The sequence below is a fragment of the Leguminivora glycinivorella genome, chromosome 5, assembly GCF_023078275.1.
Source record: "Leguminivora glycinivorella isolate SPB_JAAS2020 chromosome 5, LegGlyc_1.1, whole genome shotgun sequence".
Lineage (NCBI taxonomy): Eukaryota > Metazoa > Arthropoda > Insecta > Lepidoptera > Tortricidae > Leguminivora > Leguminivora glycinivorella.
In genome coordinates this window covers 25,950,324-25,961,352 of record NC_062975.1, presented here as the reverse complement: position 1 = coordinate 25,961,352, position 11,029 = coordinate 25,950,324, and the positions used below count along the sequence as shown (strand labels likewise).

The 11,029-nt window shown below is 38.6% G+C and overlaps 1 protein-coding gene across 1 annotated transcript in view; it reads right to left on the bottom strand.

Moving 5' to 3' along the window:
* Positions 1–596: 596 nt before the first annotated feature.
* Positions 597–11,029, bottom strand: part of LOC125226564 (pseudouridylate synthase 7 homolog) — a 30,624-nt gene continuing 20,191 nt past the window's right edge. Inside the window, exons 9-12 of the mRNA XM_048130565.1 lie at positions 10,256–10,592; positions 4,334–4,482; positions 3,290–3,436; positions 597–756 (exon numbers count right to left, since the gene is read on the bottom strand). Coding sequence (XP_047986522.1) covers positions 605–756; positions 3,290–3,436; positions 4,334–4,482; positions 10,256–10,592 — 785 coding nt within the window. The 3' untranslated portion in view covers positions 597–604. The remainder of the gene's footprint in view (positions 757–3,289; positions 3,437–4,333; positions 4,483–10,255; positions 10,593–11,029) is intronic.

Sequence of the window (11,029 nt, the reverse complement as noted above, 5' to 3'; positions counted from 1 at the left end):
CGCGTCGCTAATGGACGAAATGTTCATAAGTAAAATGACGGAAATCATTATTTGAAGGCCGCAAAAATATGTGGCACACTCGGACACTACAAATAAGAACGTGTCAGATATTTTTGCGGCCTTCGTTATGTAACATGTTATTGCAGGTGACTGAATATTCCTGACGCACGGGGCAGTCGATTTGTAAGCCACTTAAGCGGAGGGATTTGAGTCCGTCAAAAAGATAATTCGATATCGGAATACAGTTCGAAATAAATAAATAAATAGAAAAGTCTTGGCAAGGAATACCTTTTTGTACCTTTTGGCGTAGAAACTCTAGGTCCATAACCTCCATAGGGTCCCAGCGCGCACTTAACTTGTTCACAGAAATCGCGAAAGCGTCTGGTTGAGGTAACTGGTAACCGAAGAGCTGGCGACTTCCTCGCAGAACGTATCAGCATTACGATACAGCGAGTAAATGTCGCCAGTATCCTTGGTACAATGCCTCAAGGGCCTATTTTAGATATTAGCTACCTTTTAAGTTTAGTCTTAGTTTCTTATATAATTATATTCATGTAAATAAATAATTTGTTCGAAATGAAACACATACATTTATTTGGAACATTTATTCTCCCCCCTGCTTCGCCCGTTTGGCGTCACTATCGTCGGCGTCCAGCTTTCTCTTCGTCGCATCTTTATCGCCTCCGCTCCCGTTCTTGGAAGCTGAGGTATCTTCGGCTTTGTCTTCGGACGCTTCTTTGCCTTTATCTGACGTTTCTGAAAGAAATAAGATACATACATACAATCACGCCTGTTTCCAAGAGGGGTAGGCAGAGATCACGGATTTCTATTTACTACGATCCTGACAAATCACTTTCGCTTCACACACTTTCATAACGTTTCTCATACACGCTCGTCGGTTTCGAGTACTTCTGACCAGTAGGCCTAGCACATGATGGCCGCGGGAGTATGTCGCCGCGAGATAGATGCCACGTCTTCTTCTAACTGTATTAATGACATAAGGACGGGTAGTATATCTCGCGGCGACATACTCCCGCGGCCATCATGTGCTAGGCCTACTGGCCTTTTTGCAATATTTCCCCGATTTGAACAAGAAAAGTTCGCCTAGGTCTTCCACTTCCAACTGACCCTTCCACTCTTTTTTCATATACTTTCTTCGTTACTCTCCTCTCATCCATCCTCTCTACAGTACCGGTCAAAAATTTAAGGTCACTCCTTGTTTTCAGTACAATTGACTGCTTTAGAGAGATAGTTTTTTGTAGTTCAGACGTCAAAATTTGTTTCGTAAACAATTTATATTTTTTTAACATCTGTTTCCCTCAAATCTTATAGGCTAAATAATTATTTGGCCTATATTATCTGGCTAAAACTGTGTTTCGTGTAAAGATGTGTCTCAATTAGTGGCAAAGGCAAGGCCATAAATATAACTAGCATTTTGCCGTCATGTTTATTAGATTTTAGTGAAAGAAAGGTACGTGAATTGTGTCTAACTAGTAAAACAAATCTCCACAAAACAATAAATATAAGTTGAAAACATATTTCGACTACCAAACCGAAGATAATTATCGTACAAAAGTACTCATTTGTACCGAAATCAAAGGGTGAACTCAAACTTTTGACCGGTACTGTACATGCCCGAACCACCTTAACATACCCATCTCAATCTTTGTCACCACATCTACATCCACTCCACACTTCTCTCTTATCACGCTATTTCTGATCCTATCACTCAACTTCACACCAGCCATGCTTCTTAACGCTTAGAAATAAGATAACGTTGAAAAATATTAAAGACTAGGTTTTTCCCGCGGCTTCGCCCGCGTAATAATCTTATTTTCCCATACAAACATTCCACAAACATTCTAAGACTTTTTATGTTATTTAGTTTCTCATTATCGTCTAAATTGTACATAGTCCATTAGTGCCACCTAGTCCATCTTCTACGCCTTACAGAAAACCAGCGTTGCGAAGTGTGCCATATGGCTCATACCGTGACGCCGAGTAAGGACCATTTAGCGCAACTTATAATTGATATGTATTTTGTGCTAATAAATGCTTTTTCTTTCTTTCTTTCTTACAAACTTTGGACCCTCATTTCACCCCCTTAGGAAATGAATTTTGAAAAATCCTTTCTTAGTGTTCCTCGTTATCTTATAAGGAACCTACGTGCCAATTTTGGAATCTCTAGGACCAGCGGTTTCGGCTGTGCGTTGATATATGTAAGTCAGTCAGTCAGTTTCTTTTTTTATATATTTAGATAAGTTAGCACACCACTCTGAGAATGAAAATAAACATTAAATAAATAAATAAAAAATATTATAGGACATTCTTACACAGATTAAATGCCCTTACTGGGATTCGAACCAGGGACCGCAGCGTAGCAGGCGGGGTCATTACGCGCTAGGCCAGACCGCTCGTCAAAAATGTGTCCTTTATCATAATTTCTACGTATAATGGTAGCGGCGCACAGGATGCTAAATTTGCAGTGTTTGGGATTCATTGTACCTACCAATATTATTTTAAAGGTGGCTCCCTAGCCACAGCACACAGATTATTAATAACTTACTAACGTACAAATCCTTCACTTGCCCGCAAAACGACAAATACCTACGCTTTATTTAACTAATACTAATGAGTTAGTACGTAAAACTCAGAAGAATAGTAGGTACGTGCCACGCGACTACACGGGAGGGCGTGTGGCGCCCTCGGCCACTTGTTCATTGGAATGAACGGCTAGCGGGAAGGTACTTAACGCGCCACCGCGAGCGAGTGACGTAGGCCTGCTAGGGGGTTCAAAGATTTCAAGTAAAATAGTGGACATATAAAATTGGTTTAACATCTCAGATTAATGCGAGTTAGGTTATTTACACACTAAATAGTATGTGCCGTTTATATTCAAATCAGACACAAGGGAGTATGAGAGTCACAAAGTTACAAACACTTTGAACTATTCAGTAAAATAAAAATAAAAAATAAAATAAATATTGGGGGACACCTTACACATGTCAACCTAGCCCCAAACTAAGCAAACCTTGTGCTATGGGTGCTAGGCGACGATATACTTACTCATATAGATAAATATATACTTATATACATAGAAAACATCCATGACTTAGGAACAAATATCTGTGTTCATCACACAAATAAATGCCCTTACCAGGATTCGAACCCGGGACCGCAGCTTGGCAGGCAGGGTCACTACCGACTGAGCCAGACCGGTCGTCAAACTCCGGTCGGTAAGTAACTTTTTTATGAATAAGGGGGTAAGGTGACCTTTATCCAGTAGTACCTGTGGGTTCAGTTTTCTTGTGATAGTTATTTTGTAGGGCTTGATTGTCTCCTGAAGTGTCGACTTTGAGCAATTCTCTGAGAGCCATGGTCGCGTAGCAACTGGCCGGGAGAGACATGCTGAGGAGCAAGGCTTTATACTTTCCGTCTGAAAGAAAAATAATAATAAATAATACATTACTGTGAATTCTAGGCCAATTGTACTCTGTAAAACTTTTCGAAAATGGTGGCAATAACAAATGTGAATTTTAAGAAAATCTCAGTCGAGCGGAATATACAAAAAAATTGTAAAGGTTAACAATGTTCATAACTATTATAAATTTCAAATCGATGGCATAAGGTAGTTCTTGAGATATTTAGTAATGTTACAAACAGAAAGACGGTTCTTTTTGTATCTTTTTGTTACGGAACCCTAAAAATCGTTTCAATTAAAAGATTACTAAAAATTTGAATCAAAATCGGTTAGACACAATTTTACAATAAGGCTTATGAATTGTAACAATTAGGTAAAAATTTGTTACTTAACACCCAAGGAAGAATAGGCTACTTGACCCTTTTTTTAAGTCTATCTTATATTATTAATTACTGTCCAATTAACCGAAAAAAAATACTACCATATTTTATTACGACTTGAAAACCGCAAAAAAACATTTATAAAGTTTAGTTTTACTTTCACTTAATCAGGCAAAAACAACATTAGCCATGTTAATCTATAGGTTGTTTGTGCATGACGTAAACCGAATTGAACACAAAATTTTTTTGACATTTAAGTATGAGGCATAAAGTTCATCATGTCATTGATTGACTCGAGATGAAGTTAAGTTAGGTTCTATGACGTCACTGTGTCTGCCAGCGTTTACGGTGGTCAAAGTTAAAAAAATATTACACACATTTTTAATCGAAAATACGTAGCCACCATACACTTTTAATACCCAAAATCTATAAACATTGGTTTCTTATGTCAAATACTACAGGAAATAATAATTTCTTGTGCCAAATTCGATAAGAGTCTAGTAGCCTATTGACAAAGAATGATATATCATACCTGGTGTTTCCTTCAGTGTGACTCCTCTAATTTCATCCATGTCGGACAGTATGAGATCTTCAGTGGGCGAGTTGTATCGCACGAAAGACCAAGTCATGTCTATAGGACGAGTCACCAGTCGGCGGTATGCGCCTGACATACTGAGACTCCTGAAAACATAAAATAGGCTCATATAACCCGGCAACCTTCAAATCAAGAGTGAACAGGCATCTTCTGGGCGAGCTCACTCCATCGTAGGCCACGTCTTTGCCTTTGGCTAGTCTGTGGCCAAGAGTAAGCCTATTTATAATAAAAAAAAAGGTCATCATTAATCTTGAAATACTATTTGAAGTCAAGAAAGGGTGAAAAGGATACATTATTTTGTGCGAAACAAGTCTAAGTAGTGTAAGTATATTTTTTTTAACCCTCAAAATATTTAAGATATTTTATTAGGTATCCCGGTATCCCTTAACGGACAACACAAAAAGAATTACTGTTTTTAGCCTTATCGTCATTCTACCTGTCCTGCATGGGAAGTATGGTCGCGCGATAAATGATAAAACATCTGGCCGTCCCTATCGCACTTACTAATAGTGCGATAGGGACGGCCTGATATTTTATCGTCTATCGCGCGACCATGCTTCCCGTGCTAGATATTCATTATAAGCGAAATATAGTATAAAGAGCTATCTTTTTTGAGTCCCGTAAGCTATAAAAGGTTAGAGTCTAGCTAATGGAAGTTGAACAATCTCAAAAAATTTGGAGCAGATTTACTTATTATTATTTCTAATTTATTTTCAGCACTTATTTCACCTTTTGTAGTTTTATTCATTATTCTTTATAGTTTACGCTGTTAACTTTTACCAAAATTAATCCGAAATTTGAATTTCATCTGAAAACACTGACAGACGACAAGTAATGTTGACGTTTAAAAAACTACTGGGATCAATAAGAGTTTTGAATGATTCACGGTTATTTTCATTAGACTTATATTGACCGGGATATAGACCGTGAGTACCTTTTTGATTTTTGTCGAGCTCCCGATATTTCGACGCAGTTGCATGCATCATGATCACGGAAAACTGACGAAGGCGGGTGGATGTTAAGAGCGCTATGACAAAAAAAGGCGATATATTGTAAAATGCACAATATTTATCGACAAAATTGTACACTTTACTCATACTAAAAGACAGTGAAAGTACTTGTTTCAGTTAGAACATCTTATTAACTGTCGGTTAAATAAAAAACATATGAAAAAAAAAGCTTTTTCAATTAGTAATGATTGTTTTTCTGATGCTCGTTTAGGAAAAACCGCGTGAAGCACAGAATTCGGAGCTCTTATTATGTACAATTTGATAAGATCACTCTCATAAATGAGGTAAATTTAAGTTCCAAATATCTTGTACTTAAGGCCCATTAAACAATATTTATCATTTAATCCTTTGAAATTGAGAAATTGAAAGTAAAACGAACTCAATTTTGTCTTGAAAATACATCGAAACAAGTGATCATTTCTCCGAAAATCTACATGTTATCGAAGTTATTTTAGTATATAAATAATCTGCACAATGTGCTTAAACTGCTGTTATCCATTTGTCGTTATAATATTTTATCATGATTTTTTGCCAATTTTTTGAAAACTAGCCTTCCTGTCGCTATTTTACCGGCGACGGACGCCTGCTATTTCAGTGCCGCGCCGGAGCTCGAGGAGGTAAGACGTATGTCGCTTTGGTCTCCGAGTTTTCATCGCAAACGTCGAGAATATTTATTGTTGTGTGGGTCGGACGCCTTGTTTCTACACGGGCTATCCTCGCATTGTGTGTGTAAACAGCGACCAACGAATTTGATCCTAGATCCGTAAATATTTGCTTTTGTAATACTTTGTTATGTTTAAATGTTAAAGTATTACAACGTTGTGATGATAAAAATGTGAAAATTACAATACGGTCAAGATGATAAGACACATCAAGATGGTACTCGGGATCTGATGATGGAGCCAGAAGGTGGTCACCAGTACCAGTGAACCATGTAAGTAAACGACTTCGTGTTTAGGCTCGTTGGGTTCGTCTCAACAAGACCTTTGACAAGAGGTGGTACTCAGGGTCTGATGATGGAGCCAGATGGTGGTCACCAGTACCAATGAACCATATAACTAAACGCAGAGATGGGGAAATCGTAATCGATTCCGGATTACACGATTACTTGATTTTACTTTGTAATCTGACACTACTGGGTGTCAGATTACTTGTAATGTAATCAAGTGAAACGGTAAATTACCATTACATATAAAGGAATCACTAATCATCTATACAATCATTACTATTACCAATAATTCGGAATCATAGTCGATTCAAAATAACTGAAATTATTGACTTGATTACTTTCAGATTACGAATATGTAGTACCTCAGATTGCTGACTGTCACTTTGACACAAAAGTCGTCATGGGTGTCGTAAAATAGGTTTTAGGAGGTGCTGATTCCAAAATTAATGACTAATGTTCAATGTGACATTGCTGACTGTCACTCTGACACAAAAGTCGTCATGGGTGTCGTAAAATAGGTTTTAGGGGGTGCTGATTCCAAAATGAATGACCAATTTGGAATCTGACATTGCTGACTGTCACTTTGACACAAAAGTCGTCATGGGTGTCGTAAAATAGGTTTTAGGGGGTGCTGATTCCAAAATTAATGACCAATGTGGAATCTGACATTGCTGACTGTCACTTTGACACAAAAGTCGTCATGGGTGTCGTAAAATAGGTTTTAGGGGGTGCTGATTCCAAAATTAATGACCAATGTGGAATCTGACATTGCTGACTGTCACTTTGACACAAAAGTCGTCATGGGTGTCGTAAAATAGGTTTTAGGGGGTGCTGATTCCAAAATTAATGACCAATGTTCAATCTGACATTGCTGACTGTCACTCTGACACAAAAGTCGTCATGGATGTCGTAAAATAGGTTTTAGGGGGTGCTGATTCCAAAATTAATGACCAATGTTCAATCTGACATTGCTGACTGTCACTCTGACACAAAAGTCGTCATGGGTGTCGTAAAATAGGTTTTAGGGGGTGCTGATTCCAAAATTAATGACCAATGTTCAATCTGACATTGCTGACTGTCACTTTGACACAAAAATCGTCATGGGTGTCGTAAAATAGGTTTTAGGGGGTGCTGATTCCAAAATTAGTGACCAATTTGGAATCTGACATTGCTGACTGTCACTTTGACACAAAAGTCGTCATGGGTGTCGTCAAATAGGTATCCGGAGGTGTTTGAAAACTAATGACCAATTTGGAATCTGACACTGTTGACTGTCACTTTGACACAAAAGTGATCATGGGTGTCTTCAAATAGGTTTTCATGGGTACTGATCTCAATATTAATGATCAATTTGGAATCTGACATTGCTGACTGTCACTTTGACATAAAAGTCGTTATGGGTGTCGTCAAATAGGTTTCCTTTCCAGGGGTACTGTGCAATGTCAGGTTCCAAATCGGTCATTACTTTTTAAATCATTTCATTAATTTTGGAATCAGTGCCCCCTAAAAACTATTTGACTACACCCATGATTCCTTTTGTGTCAAAATTACAATTAGCACTGTGAGATTCCAAAATAGTCGTTAATTTTGTAATCAGCACCCCCGGAAACCTTTTTGAAGACACCCATGACGACTTTTGTGTCAAAGTGACAGTCAGCAATGTCAAGATTCCAAATCGGTCATTAATTTTCAAATCAGCACCTCCGGAAACCTATTTGACGACACCCATGACGACTTTTGTGTCAAAGTGACAGTCAGCAATGTTAGATTCCACATTAGTCATTATTTTTGGAATCAGCACCCCTAAAACCTATTTTACGACACCCATGATGACTTTTGTGTCAAAGTGGCAGTCAGCAATGTTAGATTCCACATTGGTCATTAATTTTGGAATCAGCACCCCTAAAACCAATTTTACGACACCCATGACGACTTTTGTGTCAAAGTGACAGTCAGCAATGTCAGATTCCACATTGTTCATTAATTTTGGAATCAGCACCCCCGCAAACCTATTTGACGACACCCATGACGACTTTTGTGTCAAAGTGACAGTCAGCAATGTCAGATTCCACATTGGTCATTAATTTTGGAATCAGCACCCCCTAAAACCTATTTTACGACACCCATGACGACTTTTGTGTCAAAGTGACAGTCAGCAATGTCAGATTCCACATTGTTCATTAATTTTGGAATCAGCACCCCCGCAAACCTATTTGACGACACCCATGACGACTTTTTTGTCAAAGTGACAGTCAGCAATGTCAGATTCCACATTGGCCATTAATTTTGGAATCAGCACCCCCTAAAACCTATTTTACGACACCCATGACGACTTTTGTGTCAAAGTGACAGTCAGCAATGTCAGATTCCAAATCGATCATTAATTTTTAAATCAGCACACCCGAAAACCTATACTCGTGGTATATGCACTTGAAATGTGAAAGTGAAAATGCTAGAATGACATGTAAACCACGAAGTTGTATAGTCATATTGTTCATTGGTATTGGTGACCACCATCTGGCTCCATCATCAGACCCTGTAGGCCTAGCACATGATGGCCGCGGGAGTATGTGATCTATCACACGTCTTCTTCTAACTGTATTAATGACATAAGGACGGGTAGTCTATCTCGCGGCGACATACTCTCGCGGCCATCATGTGCTAGGCCTACTGAGCACCACCTTGAAGTAATTAGAATTGTATTTGTCTTATTTTATCATCATATTGATATAATTATACTTTACTCTAATACTTATCATATAACAAAAGCAAATATTTGAGATGGGATCTACTTTTATAATTATTACTTTAATTTTTTAAATAAATTTTAACATAATTGATATTATTTCGCGCTATATTCTCGTATTTTCGTACAAAATAATGTTTATTAGAAACCAAAAGTTTATATCGAGATAGTAGATTGTGGTTGTTATCAAAATTCCATAGAAAGGATCAAGATTATTTTGTCCATTATTGTAGTGCGAGCGAGTGATAAGACGTGCTAGAAAGGGTCGGCATATTGGGCTCGCGCGGCGGGTAAAATACCTAATTTCGCCCGACGCCGAAATGTCATAACGCTCTTAAAGTTGTATAGACAGCGCGCGATCTACCCTCCTTCGCGCGCGTCGGCTGCGTTCACTTTCAGCGATACCACTGGTCGCGTTCACACTCGATGATCTGTCCAAACACACTACACTCACAGTGTCACTGCGTTTGTTCAATTCTGACTTCACCGGTTTTTTACACAAACAAATCACTGGATTCCATACATTAGATAGTTTGAAGCCATCCTCACGATTGAAATTTTTATATTTGTGAATCTCAATGGCTTCTCTTACCAATCTCGGTATGTAGTGGCGTTCCGTCGAAATTACCTTAGGACTATGCAACTCGATCCAATGATTTGCACCCGACTCAATGAGATGTTGAGCAATAGCAGACTTGCGAGTATCGTTCTTTTTGACTGCAGCAATGTGTTCTTTAATTCTGCAGGCAATAGTGCGCTCGGTCTGCCCTATGTAAGAACTGCCACAACTGCACTCAACTTTGTACACACCAGGTTTTTCCAGAGGAAAATTGTCCTTAGGTGACCGCAAGAACTGTGCAATTTTCCTGTGAGGGGTGAAGGAGGGTAGATCGCGCGCTGTCTATACAACTTTAACATCCACCCGCCTTCGTCAGTTTTCCGTGATCATGATGCATGCAACTGCGTCGAAATATCGGGAGCTCGACAAAAATCAAAAAGGTAATCACGGTCTATATCCCGGTCAATATAAGTCTACTGGGATCAACTTTCCAGACTCTAACAACGTTAAATATTAATTAATTTAAAAAAATCTATAATGGCGATTAAGTTATCACCTCAAAAGCGTATAGATGATATGAATAAAGAAAACTCACTTGATCTTATTTTTCAACTCCATAGTCAGTCCATCCTTCTTCAACAGCTCTTCATAAAAGTCGACCATATTCGGCGGGTAATCTATAAAGTACCCCGGCAGTGGCATTATAATATCCAATATACTGAACTGGCCGCTATCCACATCTTCTTGCGTTAAAACTTTCACTGGAAATTTCACTGGTTCCTTCTGCATTCCTGTTTGGTTTTCTGGTTTTTCTTCCGTGGATTCAGTTTGGCCGCCATTTTGTGCGTCGCCGCCATCTTGGACGCCATCTTGTGTTTCGGCGCCATCTTGTTCGTCCGGGTTTTCTTCGTCGATGTCTTCGTCTATGTCATCTGTTGGGGAAATTACGTTTTGAGTTAAAGAGTATCAAATAGTCTAATTCAATGTAGGAAATTATGTGAAATCATAATTTCCTACATTTTTAGAATTTGGGACCCCCCAATATTGTTTTTGTGTTAATTACATAAACTTCAAGCGATAATCTACATTCAGAATGTGAAAAAAGTAATTTTTTAGACAGATTTCGGTCGTCACAAAACTGAGAGCGAGTTAATTTTTGTTAACAACTTACGCTAATTGGGGGGACCCAAATACTGAAAATGCCCTAACACGTTTGCTGTGGTAGCATGCCCCAGCGAAGGTGTTAAAGCGAAGCATAGGCCTCTCCGCATAAGGCCGAAGGCCAGAAGCCTCTAGGATATTATTGCTCAAACACTTTGGTTCTGTGCGTAATTTTGCAAACGGGAACCGACCTCAACAACAGAGGTTT